The following is a 24,856-nucleotide window of genomic DNA, read 5'->3' as shown; positions in this document are numbered from 1 at the left end:
CCTATCAAAGGGAAGGAAAAGGAAGGATACACGCAAACTCTAAGGCAAGCATGTCAAACTCATGGCTGGCGGGAGAGCATGCGAAAGGGAGAGAGGGCAAAAGTATGCGTGTGTGCCAACTGGATTTTCTGAGTTTGACATGCTTGCTCTAAGGGGTGCAGAGTGCAGCAGAAGGAAGCTACAGTGAGACAGGCCTCCTGACAGCAGGGCTGGGACCCAGGCTGCTCCTCCCTGAAGAGCTGGAAGCCATTCCCTTTATAATCAACCTCCCAGTCTGAGCTCTTCCTTTCTCTCCCCAAAGAACAACCCCCATAGCACCCCCACCCCCCAGCCCTCGTTCCCTTTCCCCTGACCTCTCACCCAACCATCATCGCATGGCAAAGCAGCACGAAAGGAGCGCTTTCCACACTCGAAGGCACACTCTCAAGGAGGACTTTTTGGGGTTCAACATGTCCAGCACATGCTGCATCTGGCAGGGCCCAGCGATCTGAAGGGATAAAAAGATGCTCATTTAAATAACACGTGGGATGTGGCTTTTGATCCAAGTTCACTCTGACTCTCCTAAGCCGATGAAAACATCAGGACTGCTAATTGGTATTCACCCTGAGGAAGGTTTAATGCAAGGTGGGATCCTGTGAGCGGGACTCTCAGGGGAACCCTGAAGGACTGAGGGGTGGAATGGAAACACAGCTTCGAGGATTCCAGTGAGCACACACCAGAAATCACATATGAATGAGTGAATCATTCCTTGGCAGAACCTGCAAAGCAAGAGGTTAGTTCCTGAGGGTGTAGCCTCACTTTTGGAGTCAGGTTTTATAAAAATAAGCACCAAAAAGAAGTCCTTTCTGTAGACAAATTTAAGTGTCAGCAAAGATCAAAATGCTAATTTATGGAAATTAACCATTTCTGGCAAGAGTACAGAGAAGATGGTTTAAATGTCCTCTGAAGGAAAGAGTCCAACGCATTCAGTTTACGTTTGTTTATTGTTGTAACATTTTGTTTTGAACATCAAACACTGCACCAAAATAGGAACCATTTATCTTAAGACAATGGTCTTTGCCATAACTAAGAGTACTGGACTGATGCTTACAATTTCTGACAACTTAAAACTTATTAGTGGCACTGCTGTCTAAAAATCAAATACTTTATCAGAATGTAATTATTAAATTAAAAGAACAAAGTTTCCCCCTCCCTTCTTACCTTCAAACCAAAAACATAGTTTTCATCTGGAAAGAGCACTTACTTAAAACAAAAACTCAATTTTTAACTAGTTACATTATACCCAGCATGCTCTAAAACGGGTAAACAAGGCTTCCTAGAGTAAGCATGATGATCTTGAAAAGTTGTTAAAATTCCCTGGAAAAGTCTGTTTCCACCAAGTTGCAAAAAGAGGAAGAGCTGACTTCTTGCCTATCTTTAAAAGGTCTTGGCTGCACCTTGAAGCGCACACTGTGGAAGGGCCGTGCGCAGTCTTTGGGGGCACAAGTACTTCCAGTCATTTTCCAGCTTTCTCCCTGTGACTGTTAGCAGCTTTCAGTTTAGGACATCACAGTAGTAAGTTCTTTCTTTTTCCAGTTGAAAACTATGCAGATGTGTTAAGCACAGCAAACACAGGACACACACAGAGCTACACAGGCATGCTGTGGGCCCACACGTGCACTTCCTAATGCCTGGGAAGATGCAGATGCCGATGCCACAGCCGCACGAGCTTCACCACACGGACATCAGCGCAGATACTAACGTCAGGTTGAGCTGGAAAGAGGGAAGGGGCCGTGGCTGTTTCGCCAGTGAAGCAACTGAGAGAATGACTTAAAAGAGCCCGATCTGCCTGCAATCTCCCCGTGATACCATCCATCACCGAAAGCAGCGCGAGGCTAATGCTTCTTCATTCACTCACCATCGTAAGGGTCTGTGTACAAACACACTCGAGGGCATCTCTCTTTCACAGAAAGAATACACGTCATTTGTACCAAATGGCAATGGGTTTTCAGCACAAACTTAATACTTTTACCACTCTATAGTAATAGCAATCATCTCCTTTTCAGCAAGAGGGACTCCTTTAAATAAGGAAAAAGGTATGTTAATTAGTGTATGTACCCACTGGATCAGTCTACAGCAAGGAAATGACAGTCTAGTGCTTACGGACACTCGGACAAAGGGATCAGCCACCCTCAACACAGAACTGGGAGACCTGGGTTCCTATGGTGAACCTTCTAGATAGGCCCATGTGTCCAGAGAGAGAAACTGTCTAGTCAAAAACTCTCTACAAAAGATATATATTAAGATATTTCATACTGCACATAGCAGAGGCTCAGGTCAAGCACATAAAGTTCTTCTAAAGCAAACACAGTCGAGGACACACTGACGGCATCTATGAGATCAAGTAATGGCCACTCCATCAGGAATTTAATTCACTAACTGGGAAGAACTTCATAAAAACATTACCTAGTTTCCCTACCCTACTGTACATAAAGAAACTCATTAAACAATTAGACCTTGACCTATTGAAGGCGGGAAAGTTTGCACTGGAGGAAGTGAGTGCTGTTTCCCCTCTGGGAGCACGTGCCTCCAGGTGCTGCCACTAAGAACTGCATTCAAGGGCCTTCACCATTGTCTCTGCATCCAAATGCACTAGGAAAAATGGCTGAGCTACATCAGGGACTTTCAACTCTCTAATCTGTAAAATAACCACCCCCATTTCTCCATCTTTACATCAGCATTTTGGGTGGAGTAAACAAAAACAAGGAGAGCCCCCCAATACAAGCACAGGTGGAAATGGAAACCTGAGCGGGGTGGTGCCTGGACCTGCAGTTCCCACTCTGCTCTGGAACTCGGCTCACTGCTTTCTCACCAAGAGGGCTGTGTGGTCATTTTTGGTCCCCTGAAAGCTTCCTCTCCAATAGTTCTCTTGATTTTAGTACCGAGTTGATTGTCAACACCCAACCTGACCTCTCCAGGCTCTCAGCTCTCAGCTTACAGGATAGAAGCCTTCCCCGGTGCTGTCTGCTTGGACTCTGACCTGAGCTCATTACAACCAGGCTGAGTGACTGAGGGGCAGGCGGGACGGAGAGAAGGACCCTTCCCAGGAGCCATAGTAAGTGCACATCTGCATTTCTAAGGCCTCCCTGAAAACAGCTGTTCTTTGCTGCTTAACCAACACTCACTATTATTCCTATTCTTACAGACATAAAATATATCTTGCAAAACTGCTTCTTCTTGCTAGGTTCACATCATAGAGCAGTCATAGATGAAAAGGTGGCTTTTCCTCCCCAGGAGCCCATATCTGTGGGGTGGGATGAGTGGCCCCAGCAGCTGTCTCTTCAGTGTAGCAGGGAAGGAGGAACCCACAGAAAAAACATGAGCAAGCGGTTTGAACCAACATCACTAATGGGACCTGAAGCAGTTCAGTGGACCCAGATCCCCTTAATAAAGCCCTGGTTTTACAGAGAAACACTTTCAACTGCCCAGTGGAAATTATAACACTTTACTTTGTGCAATATTTTGGTCCACTCTTATTTAGCTTCTTTTTACTTTTTAAATTATGCAATTAAAGGAGCACCCAGCACACAACCTGACACAGAGTGTGTGTGAGAACCGACCAGTGACAGGAGCCTAGGCCTTCGACCTCAGGTCCAAGCTGCCCTCAATTCTGCTGGGGCACTGAACTGTAACCCTGCCAAGCCCAGGACGGTGAAGGAGAGGGCAGTTCCTGCTCCACAACCTCTCCTTGTCCCTGCTGGTGCCTAGCTGTCAGCATAGGTCTTGCCCCACAACTGTGGCTGAGAGGGGATCCCAGTGTCCTCTGTCCAGCAGAAGTGCCGGTCACCTTCCCTAGCTGCAAGGTGAGAGACTGAGGACCTCCCAGAAGGGCCGCCTCAGGCCAGGTCGTCCAGGTCCACTTTGGGGATTGGGTCCCGCCAGTAGCAGAAGGAGCTGAACTCTGGGCATGGAAAGGCAGAATTCTGTTCCTTGTTGAGTAGTGGGAACACATGCTCCACGAGCTCACTCAGTCTGTGATACCTGGAAGGGGTTGGAGAAGAAAAGCACAGACTCTTACTGTGAAGCTGATCTAAGAGCACAATACTACAGACTGTAAAGCTAGTTATTCAAGGTTCCTCCGATGGGTAGGATCCAAGACAGGTCTCCATCCCTTCCCTGGGCACAAAGAGAATCGGCAATCCCACAAATAGAGGGGAAAATACCCAGGCCATGAGGAAAGCCTTCAAAGGCAGTGGTAATTCTGATACTGTGAACGAGGCCCGATCCTTAGTATCTGTCTGTCACCCTGGCTGCAGGGCGCGAGGCTGAGAAATGGGAACACACTTACGATGACTTGTTTCCTTTGGTCCTTTCTTGTATTAATTCACCCTTGGGGTTCACAGTGAATATTCTGCAGTCTGGAACTCCTACTTGTATGTAAGCATAAACATCCTGAAGAATAAAACATCAAGGAGGATGATTATAGAGAGAAGAAATTAGGCACTGCTTCTCCAGTTCCTTGTGAGCCAGAATTGCACAAACAAAAGACCGTCTACGGAAAACATGCAGAACTGGGCACCACGTAGCTTTGCCACTGAAACTGAGCTTTAGACAAATCCAAGCAAAAAGTGGAGCCAAACTCAGAGGGTGCTGGGGCATTCAGAAAATGTGGGCTCCAAGGAGACGCCAGGGGCACCCTGGAGCAAGAGGAGCCCCACTGCCCATCAGCGGCCAGGAAGCAGCCCCTTCTGCATGCCCGAGGGATCGGAGGGCCCCTCTGAGTGGAGGCAGGAAGTGTCAGTTAAGGATGAGCACTCATGCCATGGCTCTGGGGTGGACCTAAGGACAAGGCTTAACCACCTGAGGAAATAGGAACTGAAGCCACAGAAACAAAGAGAAAGTGCCCTTCATCATATACCAAATTCTGGGGCAGATCTCCACTTCCAGGATCTCCCCAATTACTCTAAGAATTTGGAATAAAGTGAAAACCTATTTAACAGAATAGACATGCATTTTGACTATAAAACTCATTTGAGAATTATGACATAGCTAACACCCTAAAAGTATACTCCCCTCGCTATTACCCCACACATCAGAATGTGCAGCCCCAAGGAGGCACTTACATTTGGACGGTTTCCAAAGGCAGCATAAAAGGGCTGCTTAGCTGGGGCAAACAGATTCTTGATATCATTCAGACACTCTATTTTGAATTTCTCTGGTTTCTTTTCTATCACTTCCCTAGGGGGGAAAAATTCAAATAGTCACCAAATTCAAAATGGTAGTATTTCCCGGTATATGGTACTGAAAAATCTTAAGTGTGCACGACCACCCATTTTTAAAAAAATCCTTTGTAACTGGTTTCTTTTTTCTTCTCTGCCAGTCAACCTGATAACTAAGAAAATTTGATGGGGTTTGAGGAAAGAGAAAATGGCCACTCCTATAACTTGACTTTCCTTGTCCATGCTTGATATAGACCAGGCGAGCTGAGACTTAGAATGCTATGGGGCAGCCCTGGCTGGTGTGGCTCAGTGGTTGAGCACTGTCCCGTGCACCAACAGGTCACTGGTTTGATTCCAGGTCAGGGCACATACCTAAGTTTCGGGTTTGATTCCAGGTAGGGTCCCATACAGGAGGCAGCCAATCAATGTTTCTCTCTCTCCCTCGCCCTTCCTCTTTCTCTAAAATCAAGACAAATATATTTTAAAAAAGAATGCTATGGGGAAGCCAAAGAACTATGACAAGCTCTGAAATAGATACAATCCCTTTCAACGAGCCTGACACCCATCTTCACACAGTCCATTCAGGCCCAGCACCCCCTTCCACACACTCAGAGGGGCTGCCTGCTGGGAGTTACCTGTGGAAGGCAGAGAACAAGCTGCTGGGGGAAAGCATCAGAGGGCCCCGGGGCAAGATCGTGCCCTTGTCGTTGACCCAGTGCAGGTAGCCACGGGTCATGTCAGCCATGCCAATGGCACGAGCAGAGCAGTACAGAAACTTGTAGCCATTCCTGAAAGAAAATACGTCTTATTTAGCCCATTGTGCTTTCGGTAAAGGTGGGAAAAAAAAAAGCACTTTTCTTGTAAAAGATACAAGTAGAGATCCTCCCATTTATTGTGAAAATCAAATTATTGAATTTAACAGAAAAATAGGATTATAAAGATTTCACCTTTCCATGGAAAACACCATGGGGGGGGGGAAAATAAAGGTACTAGTATATGCAACTAGGGATTATGCTAAGTTTACAAGTACTGATGTACATTCATCATCTAGTCCAATGAAAGGCAGATTACAGAACAAAAATCTTAGACTATCTTTAAATGATCTGCTATAAATGAAAGACACAAAATATTTATAAAGACAATTTACAGAAGGCAAGCCATTCTATAAGCCAAGGAACAAAATTATACCTTGGAGACTGACATAATTTTCATATTAGGGCATCCTCAACTAATGTTTAAGACTGTAATTTTTCAAGTCAATTTAACTCATATGTATTAGGGTCCCCTGAAGGCCATGGCACTGTTTGTTCTCTGCTGCACTGGCATAGAAGACCCCAGGAGTGAAATGTTGCCCCTGTGCATGCATGCATGACCTCCTCAAAGAAATACCCAATTTAAAAGTTAATAAACCAAAACTGAAAATGGGCTCGTTACATTACAGCTAAAAACCCAATTATAGCTGTAAGTATAAATATAGATAGTGCCTAAAATTCATAGCGTTGTGAGAACGAGATGACAGATGTTGGCTGCCACTTTCCTTTGTGTGAGGCTACAGGAAAGCAGTGGGAAAGAAGAATGGGCATAGCTGGGTCGCGAACACACGTGATTTCCATGTACGCTATTTTTCAACAGTTCTTAAAGCAAAATTCTAGAGCACATTAGCAGGTGGGACAGGAGACCTACTCGTTGATGGCATGGTAGAGCTTTGCAATACCCTGATGAGTCCAGTCTTTACCCAGCTGTGGAAGAATCTGTCCCAAAGCATCAGACCTAAGAGGGTAAAAGCAGGAAAAGGTACTGGGAATCAAGAATATAAAAGCCAAGAGTTTCCCTTTTTAGTTATATACCAGCTGCGGAAAAGCACTGGGTAGGGGGGCAAGACAACCGACAGGGCAATTGACAGTGAAGCAGTCTCCTGCAAATACACCACTGAGGAGCTTCTGAAAATAGAATCAGACCTGAGAGCCAGCTGTTCGTTTTCAGAGAAAATTTACAACTACACACCTTTTTCTCTTAATCTCAATAGGTTCTCAGGTTTTTTTATGCCAAAATTTAGAAACTAAGTAACTAAATATTCCCGAGAGTTATTTTCAACATTACATTTGTATGGCTCCACCCATCCCCTCCATCCATGGGTGGACTGCACTCAGGATGTCTCCGTGTATAATTTAAAAAACCCTCCTGATGATGACTGAGAACTGGGTGCTTGCTGAGGAAACCTGCCCGCCCCCGTCCGGCCCACTGCACACTGCCTGACCTGTGCTCCTCTCCCTGCCACCCCCACAAAGCTCCTGCTTACTTGGTTATTGTTCCATCTATATCGGAAATGATGATCTTGTCATTCCAGTTCCACAAGTAAATGGTCCCTGCACAGCGGCAGGTACCTTGATACTGGGTTGTAATACTAAACACGACATCATTTGGACCATCTTGGAGCTTCAGTTTTGCCTTTTATAAAAAGTAGACGAATAAAGAAAACCACAGAGGCAGAATTTTAAAAACTGATGGAATTACACACATCAAAAAGTCACATTTTCCAATAATTTGTAGTCACTGAAAGATTGCCTAAGATATAATGTTAAATGAAAAGGAACCTAATCTCCAAAATGTATAAATATACATATATGTGTCTGAATACATAAAAATGGGAAGGAATACATTAACAAGATAACTGAATATTTAAAAAAAATCCGCTGAAAACAGTTTGGCACAGAGTCTACATGTTTACAAAACAGGATGGCTCACTCAATGAGCTGGGCTTAGGGGCCACTGCCTGAACAGTGCTTGGGGTTCCAAGAGACTTCTCATCTCCAAACAAAAAAAACACCTCTCTGCTCCTTCTCCATACCTAAGACTGGGAGCAAAGGAAAACCATTTCACACTGAAAACAGGTGAAAAGCAGGGAGTAAAAACAAACAGGGAAGGGGAAATTGTGTCTAAATAGGAAAACATTGTTTCTCTGTTGTTGTGGCTCTCGAGACAGTGGGTGACCCAGTGATGAGAGAGCTGTTTAAGATTCATGGGGAAACAAGTTAAAAATACAGATTTCTCAGCTCACTCCCAGAAACTGAGGTAGGAGAGTCAGGGGTGGTGGAGGAAGCTACATCTCAGATTCCCCAGGTGATCCTGGAGGTTCCTGGAGGTGGACATTTATGTGAGCATTTATATGTAAGCATCTATACAAACACACAGTGTTGTGTGTGTGAGGCTTGTGATCAAATGGACAGAAGAGGAAGGAGGTCAACTTGAACAGTTACTAAGATAATCCTACTAGATTCACATGGATCACACACTACTCACGATCTGGTCTGAGGAGAGGCGGAGAGACTTCTTATATGAGGTTGTGCTGCTGTGGCTCGGGGGCTCCGTGGGGATGGGGTCCATTTTGACTGATTCTTGAAGCTCCTGTGACCCCTCGTCACTGGATGAGTCATCCTCTGCTGGCCTATTCAACATCAACCCAGTTACTAAAGAGACAGCGGACTGTTTTATTGGTAAGAGCTTTTCATTTAGGATCAAAAGAAGAAAGAGATCCTAAATCTATTCTAGAAATGGAAACAGTTTTTCCCTCTGCCGCTCTCCCACATCCTGCTTCCATGCTTGCAATATTCATTTCATAAAGTAGGAAGGCCACCTTCCTCCTCCCTCTCATGACTCGCCAGAGGTTACTTTCTAGCTATCACTGGGCATTTTCTGCTGTGACCAGTGAATGCTACTTGTAAAAGTAGATATGTATATTTCAAAAGGTACAAATAAAAGAAAATATACTTGCTTATATTGATTTAAAAAACTAACAAAAAGATTTCTTACATACTGTTTAACAGAAGGGGGTAAAGAGTAAGAGTATACTGTCACCCAGACTACTAAAGAGTTAGGAAATAGAAGAAGAAAGAAGCTGACTGGGGAAAGTATACTGATGACAGAAAGAAGAATGGGGTATATGGTGGCACTTCCTTTAAGGCAGTGGTTCTCAACCTTTCTAATGCCGCGACCCTTTAATACAGTTCCTCATGTTGTGGTGACCCCCAACCATAAAATTATTTTCGTTGCTACTTCATAACTGTAATTTTGCTACTGTTATGAATCGTAATGTAAGTATCTGTGTTTTCCGATGGTCTTAGGTGACCCTGCTAGCAGTTCTCAACCTGTGGGTCGCGACTGTAGAGCCTAAGACCATCGGAAAACACAGATACTTACATTAAGATTCATAACAGTAGCAAAATTACAGTTATGAAGTAGCACCGAAAATAATTTTATGGTTGGGGGTCACAACATGAGGAACTGTATTAAAGGGTCGTGGCATTAGAAAGGTTGAGAACCACTGCTCTAAGGGCAAGCCAATGTGAATGTCCAAAGGGGTGCTACTTCTTCCAAGAAATGAAAGAGAGCCACAATCTCTGAGATTCTCTTTTACATCTCCCTTTTGTGCCTGACAGGAAGCCAGGGAGCAGAGGCACCAGGGACAGCCCATCTTAGGACTCCTCAATATTCCCCCTCCCCAAAGGCCTACGTTTATTTCATAGGCAACCGATTCCATGGCTCCAGGATGGAGGAGCAAGGTATTTGGGAAGCAGTGATGAGCTACTTACTTTCCTAACTGAATAATATATATGTAGTTTAAATTCTTGCTCAATGATATGATCACTGATTTTAGAGAGAGGCAAGGAGAAGGAAAAGGAGGGAGATAGGGAGGGAGAGAGGGGAGAGGTAAAGGGAGAGGGAGAGAGAGAGAAAGAAACATTGCTGTGAGATAGAAATAGGGAATCAAACCTTCTGGTGTACAGAACAACACTCCAACCAATTGAGCTACCCAGCCAGGGCTAAAGCAAGTATTTTTAGAAAAGCAGAAGTTATCATTTGCTAGCTGAGTGGCACGAACAAGCTACTTATTCACCTATGTCCATAGGAGAAAGATGTTTCTGACTAAAAATGAAACAAAATCGCCCAAATCAATCTGAATGCAACAACCAAAGCAGGGGTGGCCCAAGTGCTGTGAGCCTGAAAGAAAGACAGGGTGTCCCCACCTGCTACTGGCTGGTTCCTTTGTGCTTGATGGCAGGTCACTGGTGGGTGGCATCTCGGATTTCCCTTCCTTGGCCTCTGGCAGCTAAAAAAGCAAGATAATAACGGTCAGGTGCAGCTTTTCCCTCTACCGACAAACAAAAATTCATCAGCAGTCCTTGCCAAGAATGAACAAAACTACTTTCTGAATCCACAACTTAAAAATGCTCAAGAAAACAGACCTTCTCTAGTTTGAGCCAAAGGGCAGAAACCTGAGATAGAAGCTGTCACTATAAAGCCAAAAGAAAAACTTTAAAAGAGTACCATTTCAAGTCACAAAATATAGTACAAGTGGTCCGCAGCAGAGACACTGGGATTGCAGAACAGAAGGGACCAATGCCGCCGCTTCCTGTGTAGGAGGGCAACAAGCTCTCGCTCTAACTAGAAGGTCATGCAGCGAAGTGGAAAGAGCACAGGAATTAAAGCTGAACTCAGGGTCAAACCCTAGCTCTGTCCCTTCCCAGTCAAGGAATTTACCTCTTTGCGCCCACTTTCCTTACCTATACACATGCAAACTCAAACATTTATACTTTTGGGCTATAGTAAAGGTGAGGGGTAACATATGTAAAACACCTAGCATAGTACCTGCACATAGCAACTGTTCAAAAATGGTGACTATTATTGTAAATTTAATACCCCAAATGGGCTTTATTGTGCTTGATCAAGTTTTTCGAAAAAATCAAAGATTCACTTCTTTTAGCTTATGGAAAGGATACCTCCAGGCTGGTTACCTGTTTGGTCATGCTTTCTCTCTTACGCCAAAACCACCAGCGACCAGATTTCTTTGGCATCTTATCTTTGACCCAGGACTCGACTGTGGCCTGGAAACAATCAACTTGGGTTAGTCTAGCAATCTGTCAGTCACGAAGCATCCAACTACGTCCTACCACTAGCGTGCAGGAAGTGCCTTATCACAAAGTCTGAGCAACAATCTCCACATCGCTGAAACTCCACTCGAGTTTCTAACATCAGAAAGATGGACAGTGTCCTCTCCATGGCAACCTGGCTTCATGGCAGTTACGTGGTATGAGACTAAGTGGTTTCAGGCCACAGAGGAACAGCCTCCTCGGGGGCTGCTGGCAGGTGCACTGCTCTCACATCTCTACCCTTGGAAAATGAGGCTCTACTGAGCTATGAAGACCAATTAGGCCGATGATGTCTTCTTGCAGGACAGATTCAAAGCAACCTCAGGTTCCACATAAATTTATTAACCACAATTTGACCCAATCGTACTGATGTCATGCTTTTTGGCAGCTACATCACCCTCTTCTTGCTGCTTCTTTCAATATTAATAAGAGGACCTTTTTTTCATTCATTCTATGTTTAACTATTAGAAAAATCTCTGAACTTTTAAACACAATCAGAAAATGGTATAAATATCTAGTAAAAATGACAATGATGTGCCAGCTTAGGTAACTTCCTAGATTTTGGACATGAGATCATTTGAGTAGGCACACAGAACTCTTTGGATCTTTTATAATATTAAATAAAACTTTGAAAAGTACCCAGTTTAGAAATATGTACATATGGAATTTTCTAAGTACTATATGCTGTAGATACCTTTGAAAAGACAACAAACAGCAGACCAACGCACCTTAGGCAAACTCTTCTGGAATACTTGCAAGCTAAGGATCATCGGAGCAGCCAAAGCCCAGTTATAGTAACTGTAAGAAATAAAAATTATGTAAAACCATTACACAGAATGAGGAGCGAGAGAGAAGGGGGTAAAGAGAGATAAAGAAAAGAGGTGAACCCAGCTGGCATGGCTTAGTGGTTGAGAGTTGACCTATGAACCAGGAGACCACTGTTCGATTCCCTGTCAGGCCACATGCCCAGGTTGTGGGCTGAAGATCCAGTAGGGGGCGTGCAGGAGGCAGCCTATCAATGATTCTCTCTCATCATTGATGTTTCTATCTCCCTCTCCTTCTTTCTTCCTATCTGAAATCAATAAAAATATATTTTTAAAAAAAAGGAGAGGGAGAAGTAACAAAATTCCTTATTCTTTTCAGTAAAAAGATTGTAGCTAAGTTTTTTTGTCAGGTGAAACTTCTCTGAACAGAGAAGCAATAAAATCTACCAAAAATAACATTTTAATACTCCACTTAAACATAAAGCTGAAGCCCTGGCCGGTATGATTAGAGCATCAGCATGTGCACCAAAGGGTCTTGAGTTAGATTCCTAGTCAAGGGCACTTACCTGCTTTGCAGGTTCGATCCCTGGCCCCGGTCAAGGCATGTGAGGTGGTAACCAATCGACCTGTCTCTCTCAAATTGATGTTTCTCTCTCTCTTGCTCTCTCCCTCCCTCCCTTCCACTTTCTCTAAAAATCAAGGGAAAAAATATGCTCAGGTGAGAATTAATCACCAAAAAAGGAGCTGAAGCTTCATTACCCATTAGCTCATTTATATAAAGTGACATATTTTATACCAAGAAAGATGGTAATAGTTAAAAAGAGCACTTGGAAAACAACCTTGCAAAAGTTTTTAACAATTACAAAAGCAAGAATATTTACCGGTTATATATCCGTATTACAAGGTTAGGATTGTCTATAAGTCCAGGGTTTTCTGCAAATTCATGGTAAGTAATGATATGCTCCATGAATTTTTCTGCAATGTAAAATAGTAACAGTTAACTTGGTTAGAGATTATATAAATTCCCAAATGACATTATCATATTACTCCATGGACTGAAAAGACTATAGCATAAAATAAAATATGTCCTTTTTAAAAAGAACTTTTTTATATCAAAAATTTTTCCCCAGAACAAGAAAGAACATTTCTATCCTCTCCCTCCTTCACCATTCCTCCCCCAGCTAAAAACAAACAAACAAAACAACAACAACAACAACAACAACAAAACAGGAGAAAGAGATATGCCAGAGACTTTTAGGAAAATAAGATTACAGATGTAGCCAGAGAGAGAGGGAACGGGAACACACACACACACATAACTAATGAACACTCTAAGTTTCATTCTTATCAAAGGGAGAAACTATTGGTAGGCAACTGTATAACTGAGGAATATTCATGGGGTCTTACAGCTTGAAGTGCATGCCACACTGGAAAAAAACAAAATATTTTACGGCTGCTTGGAGAAAAAACACACACACCAAAATTTGGCTTTGGGTCTGTCAAGAAGTAAATCCCAATTTATTCCAGAATGAATGAGGCTTTTGCATGAATTTTTGTATACTGTTCCTAAAGCTGCATTCTAGAAGATCTAGGCTAACAGAGAAATTTTCCTCGTGATAAATTGTGTATTATTTACTTTTACTTGCCATTTCTGTGTCCTTCAATTACAAAATCTACCTTTTATAGTTTATATAAATTGTAAATTTTCCATTCCCCATCCCCTATATTTTTTTAAGTGAAAACTTATGAGGATTATAAGAATGTGACCTATTTAATTTTATCCCTGGAAGAAACCATTGGCCATAACAAACTCCTAATTTCTTACAAAAAATAAACAGAATTAAGTGATGGAGAAGAAAGAGGCATAATAAGCACCCTGTGACCCTAAAAAGAAAACGTATTTAGTCTAACACAGTTGTAAGGCTCAGGGGCACCCAGTCTGCCACATGCAAGCCTTCAGTTGCTCTGAGGGTAAGAAGACAAAAGATGATGCTAGTCATGGAAAGAACAGCTTTCCTTACAGGAAATTTAATCAAAGGCCACCAGTCAAATTGAGAAAATATTAAGAAAAGTTTTGTTTACAAAGGTAAAACAAAAAGGCCAAAGAGCTTGGGACAGATCCACATGGGTGCTCAACCCACATCAGGGACATTTGAACTACTTCTGCTAAGCTCCTTTCTCTTGAGCAACTTTATTCTCCTGGGCCAACTCTCAAGACTTTTACCCTTTGCCAAAAAAGACCATTTACTCAGTGAACAATCAATTTTTGACAACTTCAAGCCCTATTCTCATATGTAAGAGCCAGTGCTTTCTAGGAGGGAAGCTGGGCCCCAGTCCCACAGATATATCAACTTTAAAGATGAGAAAACTGACACAGCCTGGGCTGACCCTGATACCAAGCTGAGTGGTTTGCCAATCAGCAAACAGGACAGCCCAAGATCTCTCAAACTCTTAATGTGAAGTGAGAGCCTTTAAGGCACACTTCCTCATCCAAGCCATTTATATGTAACAGGCCCAATGCACAAAATTCATGCACATGGGGGGGGGGAGGGCGTGTCCCACAGCCCAGCCTACACCCTCTCCAATCCAGGACCCCATGGGGGATGTCCGACTGCCGGTTTAGGCCCTGTGGGATTGGGCCTAAACTGGCAGTCGGATATCCCTCTCACAATCCGGGACCGCTGGCTCCTAACTGCTCACCTGCCTGCCTGCCTGATCGTCTCTAACCCCTCTGCCTCCCTGATTGCCCCTAACCACCTCTGCCTGCCTGCCTGATCACCCTTAACTGTTCCCCTGCTGGCCTGATCGTCACCCCTGACCACCTCTGCCTTGGCTCCACACCCGGGATCCAGGATTCCCTCCTCCAGATGGCCCGGGACCTGGGCTGGCCGCAGCCACAGGGGACTGTGGGCAGGTGGCTTCGCCCAGGCCATAGCCACAGGCGCCCGGGACCGTGGGGCAGGCGGCTTCTCCCTCTCCTGGGCTGCAGCTGCAGGGACTGGCACCTAGGACTGCAGGGCGGGTGGCTTCTCCTTCTCTCAGGCTGCAGTCACAGGTGCTGGCGCCTGGGACCACAAGCAGGCGGCTTCGCCCAGGCCTGGCTTTGTCAGAAAGGACGTCTGGATGGTCGTCCGGTCTAATTAGCATATTACCCTTTTATTAGTATAGATGTCATCCCATATGAGGTACCTTAAGTGAGGGGCTAAGGTCTTACATTAAAAGGAGACACCTGTATAGATTAGTGAAGACCTGGGTGTAGATAGGGGCTGGGAGGATAGGGGAAAGGGGAGGAAAACGGGAGATATCTGCAATACTATCAACAATAAAGAATACATTAAAAAAAAAAAAAAAAGGAGACACCTGTTACCTGCACAAGATGATTAAAAAATTTAATACTCTGAAATGGCTTAATAGCCATTTAATCAAGTGATGACCAGGTTCTTTCTCAAGTGAAGACAGGGCATGACTCTCCAGTGTACCTTTAGAAATTTCTCCATTCTTTACCTTTAGAAATTTCTCCATTCTCACTGAGGCCCCCACAAAGGGAGAGGGTGACATCGGGCAAGTCCATGGCAGAATCTGAGAGGCACTCAGTGCCACTATCAGCGGCTGCGCTTCCCACAGACTGTGGGGACTGGGAGCCAGAGAGCGTGTCAGACTCAGGCCACTGCCTGGAGCCAGGGTCTGATTCACTGTGGGCAGGGAACAGGGAGAAAAGGATTTGCTTTATTACAACTTCTTGCATTCCTAGCTTACTACATGATTCTATGAGGGCTCACATCAAATAACAAATCCCCTTTAAAAAGCAACAGATAGCTATAATTAGACAGTTGGACAAATAACCTATTATTAGCAGTCCTGAGGAATTAACTGAAAATACAGTAAATGTCACAAAAATCGCTGTAAGTTATTCACTATAACACAAACATTTCACCTACAACCTTTTTGATTTTAATTAAAGGAGTACAAAAGTTTTAAGCATTTATGTATATTTTCATGATGAAAATGACAGGGCAATTAAATCTGATGTTTAGAAACCTTTTGATCCTAATTTCCTAGAAAAAGCTGTGATAGTATATACATCCTGGAGGAGATTACCGTAATCCAAGGCTGTATTATTTTTAAAAACAAGTCTTGTCTAAATTCATCTGTTACTCCACAAAACAGAAGAAGTTAAGCAAAAGAAAGTCTCAGGAGGCTAGACCCACCATGAAAAGAAATGCATTAAGAAATAAACTAAAAATAAACTGTCCTTACACTAGTGTGAGGGCCAGAAATAAATATGAGGCTATTCAATATTTTCATTTTTCTAGATGATAAAGCACAGAAGCCAGATTTCAGAAGATGAAAAGGGAAACTCTGTAGTGAAGCATAAATTTGAGAGAGAAAGAATTAGGAAATGACATCTTAAGTTTCTTAGTCACGAACATTTAATTGCTCTACACCCTTTGAATGGGTGTTACATTTATTGTTCTAGAATTTTCAAATTATTTTATTTTATTCAGAAAGCCAATATATTTAATGTATGTGATCAATATATACAGTCCAGTGTAGTTATAAGATCTTCAGAAAATATCTCAAGTTTGAGCAGTAGATGGCAGCAGACTACAGATGTGCCATAGCTAGAAAGCAGTTTCAAAAGCTGTAGTTTTGCATCTGAACCAACAAAAGATTTAGGTTTTTGGAAATGTTCTGTCTTATAACAATGCACAGTATCATAATACTGAAATTAACTTAAAATATTCTCTTCACTGGAAATGGTGAAAAAGCCAAAGCCAATAATAAGGCAGCAAAACCTACTGCTATGCTAGGGCTGAAGGGAAAGGCTGACCCCATGGGTAAAACACAAACAGAAGGCTGCTATGTATTCACAAACACCTGTTTCCTCTTTATCCTGGGCACACAGCTACGTCCCATTACGGTTAGGTGTGGCCATGTGACCAGATGACTGAGTTGTTGATGTGGACAGAAAGGGTGGGCTGTGCCCTTCCCAAGCCTGGCCCCTATAAACTACCCCATGTGATCCCCTCTCCTTTTCCTATTGAGTCCCTAAGGGGATTATGGAACCTGAAGGTGGAAGGGGTTCGTGCTCCTGAACCCCTGTGTTCAAGGTCTCCCACCAAACACCAGCAATGGAATACAGTTGACCCTTACAACATGGGTTGAACAGTATCGATACACTTTACATGGATCTTTTTAATAGATATATTGTCAGTCCTCCATATCCCTGGGTTTCACATCCATGGATTCAACCAACCATGGATTAAAATCAGTTAAAATTTTCTGGGGAAGAGGAGGGCTGACTGTATGCACTGTTCTATACCATCTATATTATAAAGAGGCAATATGCAAATTAGGCCGGGACTCTGTAACAGGTCACGACCAGACAGGAGGAGGTTGCGCACGCAGGTGAGGCCCGGAGCGGAAACGGAGACAGAGGCAAGGGGGCCTGCCTGAACCGGTGCGGTGGCTCGGGTGGCCCTGGAGCGGACACAGGCAGGGGGGCCGGAGGATGCTGCAAGTCAGGCTTGGGTCCTGGCCCCCCGTGGCGCCGTCCGGCCTGACTCCTGCGGCAGCCGGTGCTGCATGAGTCAGGCGCGGGTCCCAGGCCCCCGCGGGGCGCCTCCTCCTCTAGTTTTATATAAGGGAGTTGAGCATCTGCAGATGTGGATATCCAGGATAGGTCTTGAAACCAATCCCTGTGGAGGGATGATTGTAGTTAAGTTTTGGGGGAGTCAAAAATTATATGTGAATTTTCAACTGCCTGGGGTGGGGATTGGCGCCCCTAGCCCCCATATGGTTCAAGAATCAACTGTATTATCACATGAGCAAGAAACAAACTTCTAGCGTGGTAAGCCACTGAGGTCTTGCATTTTATCAGAGCAGCTAGTGTCACTTTTAACCAATACAGGGAAGGTACCACCTGACCCAACATGTTACCAAATCCACAAGGGTGATGTGATTTAAAGTTTAATTATGAATACGGAATATTTATTCAAGATAACAATGAACACAATCCTAACAAAACATATGCTTATAAGCATTACAACAGTTTCCCTATCTTTAATTATGTATGAGATGTCTCAAGAAATAATTCGTTCATTAGGTAAGAAACTTACCTGGTGAATGGCAATGATCCTAAATAGTAAAATTAAATCGAGCACCATAGGTAGGGTTCTATTGCTTATTTCCTCATTTAAAAAAAAAATCTTTTTTATTGATTTTTTTAAAGAGAGAGGAAGGGAGAGGGAGAGAAATATCGATTTGAGAGCATAACATGGATTGGCTGCCTCCTGCACACCCCCTACCCAGTGATTGAGCCTGCAACCCAGGCATGTGCCCTGATTGGGAATCAAACTGGCAACCTTCTGGTGCATGGGACGACACCCAACCAACCGAGCCACACTGGCCAGGGCACTTTCCCCGTTTTTTAAAAGGGAAACTAAGAAATCTATCTTAGAAATCGCGACGTAAGTAAATGATTAAGAACTAAGAAATCTGAAAAAAAGTAATAATTCTAAGACAGCTTACATTTTAACTTTCTTATTGGAAAAAAAATGGAGCAGTTTCAGTTCTCTCACCTTAAAAACCCAACTACTGCCTGGCCAGCGTGGCTCAGTGGTTGAGCACTGACCTATGAACCAGGAGATCATGATTCAATTCCCAGTCAGGGCACATGCCCAGGTTGCGGGCTCACTCCCCAGGTAGGGGGCGTGCTGAAGGCAGCTGATCAATGATTCTCTCTTATCATTGCAGTTTCTATCTCTCTCTCCCTCTTCCTTTCTTTCTGAAATCAATAAAAATATATTTAAAAAAAACAACCACAACTATTCAAATGAAGTAAATATTTGAGACACATTTCGAGAGCTAGTAGGAAGGAGTATAAGGACCTTCCAAAAGTATCTGCCAAAAATTTAAATAATCTTTATATTGATCCCATCTATTTTTAAATAAAAACTTAAATGTTTTCCAATAATTTATTTAAAAGTGCTTAATTATGTGTACCTACAGTTCAGAATATTCAAACCATCCTTTCCAAGGGAAAATTTGTGTTTTCTTTGTAATCATAGAGTACATTGGAATGGAATTCCTCTAAGAATGAAAATGAACTTCGGAAACAGTACAAGTATATTCTATCTCAGGTTTTAGAGTTATTTACGGGGAAAATCATGAGGGAGCGAGAGGAAGAGAGATGGGAGGGAAGAGCTCTAGAGGATATGGGGTGCGAGGCCAGCTGGAATGATGCTTCACCAGACCCAGGCTCGAATTCAGAAAAAGCATGGGAGCTCAGACTCAGTGAGGGAGTGAAGGCATTCTTTGTAAAAAGTTTTTCAATAAAGATATATTATCTTTAAAACACATAAGAAATGAGACAAATGCTAAAGAATGTTCTTAACCATGCTGAGTTGTATTAATGACTGTTAATAGTGCTAATCTGAAGCCAGACCCATTGTATACCGTATGTAGGTTTAACTAGTGTACCTCTTCTTGTCACACTAAAAACTTCTACATAAATAGGTGTTATTAGTTTCAAATCACTGAAGTCAAATCAACACACATACAATTTCAGAATCTTCTAAATCTGAAGCAATCCTCTAACTTAGCTAAAGGATATCATCATCATGCTCCTTTTTCTCAGATTAAATGTTTTGCTCTAGAAATAGCTATACTATGTCATAGCTGTTCACCCTTCAACACACAAGGAACACACTACCTTTTAGGGAAGTAGAGAGCTGCAACTTCAGGTTCTAGAGCCTTTAGGTCATCTAAGTAAATATCATCAGGTCCCTGGTGTTGGCTTCTCTTGTGGACACCTATTTTTTTAAGAAAAACATATCACAGAAAGAAGTTAGTTATTCTTCATTTACAACTCTGCAAGAAAACAAAGGTTTCCAAACAATAAAACCAGTCACCATGATTTGAATTGGGCTTTATTTTTAAAAGTGTCAAATAACCTTTTCATTTGTGGTTCTCAACCACCCATGCCAATGGAAGTGAAATTCAGTGTTATACAGTTGCTCAAAAAACACAGGCTAATTTACTTACTCATTCTTTCATTTGCTGACATGAATAATCCTAGCCCCTAAAAATAATTTATATTTGACAATAAAGTTTATCAAGCACGACCAAGCTTGACAAAATAACTGGCATCAAGAAAAAAGCCATTATTCTAAAACCATGAAGGAAAGGTTGTTGGTGAATAGGATATTCACTTAGTGCCAAAGTATTACCTTCTAATTGTAAAAAAACAAAAATCCTTCACAACAAATAAATTTGGCAGACAATGATCACCTTAAACAAGTGATCATATTTAGCATCACTAATAGTGAGACATTATGAGGTTCAATATGAAGCACCCAATCATCCCATAATCTTCAATTCCAAAGTAAAAAATACGTAACCCAAATCGAATTAAGCCCACAATAGTAGTCACCAGCCACATGTGGCTACTGAGAATTTGAACTGTCCTAGTCTGGTGTGAGGTATGTAAAATTTGTTTAAAAATGCAGAACACACACACCAGATTTCCAAGACTTATTTTATAAGAAAGCAAAATTTCAATAATTCTTATATTGATTACATGTTAAAATTGTAATAGTTTGGTTTTACTGGCTTAAATAGAATATATTACTAAACTTAATTTCACTTGTTTTTTTTTACTCTTTTGTGAAAAGACTTAAAATTATATATGCAACCCAAATTACATTTCTATAGGACAGAGCAAACTTCCAGTTGAAGAAAATATGAGGACGTCATCTTGAAAAAACAATAATCAGATTATCTAGAATGTAAGAAAGTATACCAGATAATTGACTGGGCTCTTCAAAAGGTCAATATTTTCAGTGTAGAGAAAGAAAAAAGTGAAGCAGTATGTGTTTATGTATGAGGGACAGTGTGTGTGTGTGGGGGGGGCTATTCTAAATTTAAAAATGCAACAGGTGAACTTTGATGAGATCTTGGTTTGGAAGAGAATGGTAAAAAGCTATTCTTGATATGTTTAGGAAAATATAAATATGGATTCCTCAACATGACAATTGTTTATGTTAGAGAAGGTTCTTATTCTTAAAAAGTGTATCTTCTTGGGGTTGTGAACACACAATACAATATACAGTTGATATATTATAGAATTGTACACCTGAAACCCATATAATTTCATTAACCAATGTCACTCCAATAAATTCAATTAAAAAAAACCACACGAAGTGTATCTTGGAGTATTTAAAGGTGAAATGACATAATACCTGCATCTTGTTTCCAAATGGTTTAAACCCATAAAAAACTTTGTGTGAGTGGAGAGACAAAGAGACAGAGATAAAGGGGGAGTGAAAGCGTACAAATATGCATAAAACTTTTCACAATAAAAGGTGGGGGAGGGGGAGAAATGGGGTCAAATGAATGGTGGAAACCACTTGGTGTCCCTAACTCTAGTCAGCTTCTACACTATGCGCTAGGAATAGGGGGATCAGTATTTCCTAAACTAAAACAAAGCATTCACCCTGACAATTGGATTTTACCCCTTAACATTTCTTAGAAGAATACATGGTTATGGACTTTTGGTTTGAGAAGTGCTGATCTCTGAAAGAGCAAGATGCCAAATTAAGCTGGATCATCAGCTGGATGATCACACTTGGCCACAAATACCCTTGACAGACAGTCAAAGCCTTTTATTTTAAATAGTTATTTCTGAGTGACCCTGAAGATCTATACATGTAGTGAATATTTACTAAATTAATTATCTATCCTTTGGTGTTAGAATTTTAAAAAATGTAAGTAGATATATGGCTATAGGTGACAATGGGTATTTTTAGGTAAGGTTTCACTTCCCTAAAAATAGGATCAAAGGCTAGTGTTCAGATAGTGAGTGTGTTTTGGCTCTTACTGTAACAAGTATCAATGAATAACTTTTGTTTTTAAACAGAAAGAATGTTATGATTTATTAAACTTGTATTCCAAAAGTGGGATAGAGATGTTGAGCCAAGAGTTGGACCCTATATTCTGTTTTAGAGGAAAAGAGTCAATGAAAGAGAACATATGCTAATAATTAAGTGTACATTTATCTATATATCTCATATTATTGAAAAAAAAAAAGTACTTAATTTGGCCTCAACTAAACAGAAGTTTTAAGTGAAAATATTTTTCTCTAGTTTAATTTTTTTGTTGTTTAAACATAATTTTTTAGGATCCCACTTCACTTTATTGACACACCTCATCAATAAAGTGGTTTATTTTATTCATTAATTTATTTAAATATACTTTTTTTTTCCCAATAAGTGCTTCTCAAGGGCCTATTATACAGATGGAAGAAGGGAAGAAGTCAGAGTCCCACTCCAGTGGATCCTGTAGTGCGATGGGGAAGCCATATGAAACAAGTGATCCTAATTGTGTTGTAACTGGTTCTGATCAAGCTGTACAAATATAATGGTAGCCATCACACATTATTTGAAACACTGAAATAATTTACCCTAAATTTAGAGTACCTAATGCCAAATTAAACAAATAATTACCTTTCTTCTTTGATGGCGAGTCTACTTTCGCTGCTGGTTTTGATTCTGAGTGAGCCTCCACTAACGACGGGTTAGGAAGGTGGTCTGCATCTAACATAGATGAAATCTGAGGCTCAAGGAGAGGCTCAAGAAGTTCTGCAGCGCAAGTTGCATCGCTCATCCGCTTACACAAGGCTCTGGGTTTGGGTTTCACTATGGTACAGACCGTTTCTCCCATGGATGCATCCTTCTCAACTTCACTTATGAGGTGGTCCTCACTGGGAATTACCCGAAAATGGGTATTTTCTGATGGAGTAATCGTAGCTGTCCTAGGATGATGGTCAGATCTCTCTCTTTTGCTGACCTAAAAAAAGTTGAATTGTTTAAAAATTAAACTACTTTTCAAGTGTTATAGCCTATTTCTTGAGCTGGATGCAAATAAATGAGCTTATTTTATTTAAACAACATATTCAGTAAATACATTATTTTCTATGTGTGAAATATTTCATAATTGAAAAGTGGGAAAACTAGTAACTGCATTTTGTTCAATATCATATTTATAAAAGTTATATTTATAACTGTTCTACTATGAAGAGTTCAATATTAGAGAAGACTGAGGAAATAGATGGCAATTTTTAGATACTAAGAGAGAGAATATTCATTTTCAGGGAGAAAACTTGAATGCTACAGAAAAATTTAGCCCTCCTTGCACTACCTTCAGGCTTTGTTAAAACAATGTAAGATGTTGAGTTATTATGTTGTACACCTGAAACTCACATGTTACAAACCCATTTTTTTTTTAAAAATAAAAGTGGGCAGTGAAGTCTCCAATGCAATCACACATATAAGCAAAATGTGTATCTTTAAAAAACTAGAGGTCTAAATAGTTCCTCTTCCAAGAGACAGAGAAAGACAAACACTGTATGATTCCACTTATATGTGGACCATAAAAAAATAGAACAAAATGAAACAAACAAACTCACAGATACAGAAAACAAACTGATGGTTTCCAAAGGGGAGGAGGTTGTGGGGTTGGGCAGAAAAGGGCAAAGGAATTAAGAGTATAACCTTGCACTTATAAAGAAGTCACAGGAGTGTAATGTATAGCATAGGAAATAAGAGTAATATCATAATAACTAGGTATGGTGACAGATGGTTACTAGAGTTATTATGGTGGTCATTTTGTAAGGTATATAAATGCTGAATAACTATGTTGTACACCTGAAACAAATATAATATTATTTGCCAACTCTAAAGTAAATTTTTAAAAATCAGAAAGAAAACCTTGAAGTTGGGGTAATTCACACACATAAAATAAAAGCAGTCTCTCTCAATAAATGAATAAGTAAAAAATGTATCTTTCCAATTCTTCTTTCATTATGAGTTGGCAAAAAAGCTTTCACAATCAATTTCCTATTTAAAATATCAGTGTGAAAATTCCATTAGGTACCTTTTAAATTTTCCTTACTATAATGTTAATTAACAATCACATTATTTACTAAATAGAAACACAGAAAATAATGCTAGATTTCCTTTGTTGTAAACAGTGCAAACACGAAAAATGTTAACTTTGAATTTACTTATGTGACCCCATGAGGGCACTACCATCATTTATGTTCATATGACTCAGTCAAATATCACCCCTTTCCTCATGGACAACAAACACGCTCTGTAGGTAAGTAAACCCTAGTACCTTGGTGGACTCTGGGAACCCGCCCCACGTCCATTCCATGTGGGACTCGGATCTGAGTAGGCTCTCGGCGGGTTTCACCTCAAGCTCTGAATCACTCTTCGGACATTCTGCCGGGGAATACGGGCTGCAAACACGTTACAAAGAAATGTAATGAATTTAAAGTCAGGAACTTCAATGTTGCTGAGTTTGACAGATTAAAAGAAATGTAAGTTTGAATATATCAACTGTATTCTGCTGATATAAAGAATCTATTTTAGAAATGTCAATTATTTCTTCCTCTTGAGTTTTTTATTAATAATAAACATAGTGCACAATAGTATTTATGGTGGACTTGCTGTAAACATTTTCTATGCATCATCCCATTTGATTCTCACAAGAAATCTGTAAGAAAAGTAATTTTACAAGAGAGAAAGTGCATGGAAAGATGGATTAAATTAACATCACTACATGAGAAAAACTGGATTTGAACACAGAACAAAGTCTGACTGCACAGTCACAATGTTATACACAGTACAATTAATAGTTAACACTAAAAGATTAGAAATTAAGAATTGTAGAGAGCCAAACTCCATGCTGATTATACAGATGTACAGTGCCAACACAGTGAGAGTAAGTTAAATCAAATTTAGGAACAAAATAATTGAGAGAAAAGGTCCATATTCATGTTAAAAGTACACATGCAGTGCCTCTACTGACTGAGAGAAATAGGAAACACCAATACTGTCCAATAACAGAAAAGGCAATTTAATATATCTTTCCTTTAAGAAAGAGAAATTCTGAAAATACTTAC

The 24,856-nt window shown here is 41.1% G+C and overlaps 1 protein-coding gene across 4 annotated transcripts in view; it reads right to left on the bottom strand.

Annotated features, from left to right (window-relative positions):
* Window positions 1–966: 966 nt before the first annotated feature.
* Window positions 967–24,856, bottom strand: part of LPIN2 (lipin 2) — a 110,520-nt gene continuing 86,630 nt past the window's right edge. For all 4 annotated transcript variants that reach the window (XM_080685531.1, XM_080685532.1, XM_080685530.1 and 1 more), the window contains exons 6-20: window positions 24,067–24,190; window positions 22,395–22,737; window positions 19,604–19,703; window positions 15,394–15,581; window positions 12,771–12,864; window positions 11,854–11,923; window positions 10,991–11,080; window positions 10,223–10,305; window positions 8,499–8,643; window positions 7,498–7,646; window positions 6,882–6,968; window positions 5,834–5,986; window positions 5,103–5,217; window positions 4,328–4,431; window positions 967–4,020 (exon numbers count right to left, since the gene is read on the bottom strand). In XM_080685531.1, the coding sequence (XP_080541657.1) occupies window positions 3,876–4,020; window positions 4,328–4,431; window positions 5,103–5,217; window positions 5,834–5,986; window positions 6,882–6,968; window positions 7,498–7,646; window positions 8,499–8,643; window positions 10,223–10,305; window positions 10,991–11,080; window positions 11,854–11,923; window positions 12,771–12,864; window positions 15,394–15,581; window positions 19,604–19,703; window positions 22,395–22,737; window positions 24,067–24,190 (1,990 nt within the window). In that variant the 3' untranslated portion in view covers window positions 967–3,875. The remainder of the gene's footprint in view (window positions 4,021–4,327; window positions 4,432–5,102; window positions 5,218–5,833; window positions 5,987–6,881; window positions 6,969–7,497; window positions 7,647–8,498; window positions 8,644–10,222; window positions 10,306–10,990; window positions 11,081–11,853; window positions 11,924–12,770; window positions 12,865–15,393; window positions 15,582–19,603; window positions 19,704–22,394; window positions 22,738–24,066; window positions 24,191–24,856) is intronic.

Source organism: Plecotus auritus, assembly GCF_963455305.1.
Source record: "Plecotus auritus genome assembly, chromosome: 8".
NCBI classification, from domain to species: Eukaryota; Metazoa; Chordata; class Mammalia; order Chiroptera; family Vespertilionidae; genus Plecotus; species Plecotus auritus.
The sequence above is the reverse complement of the archived record's forward strand: the minus strand, read 5'-3'. Positions and strand labels throughout refer to the sequence as shown.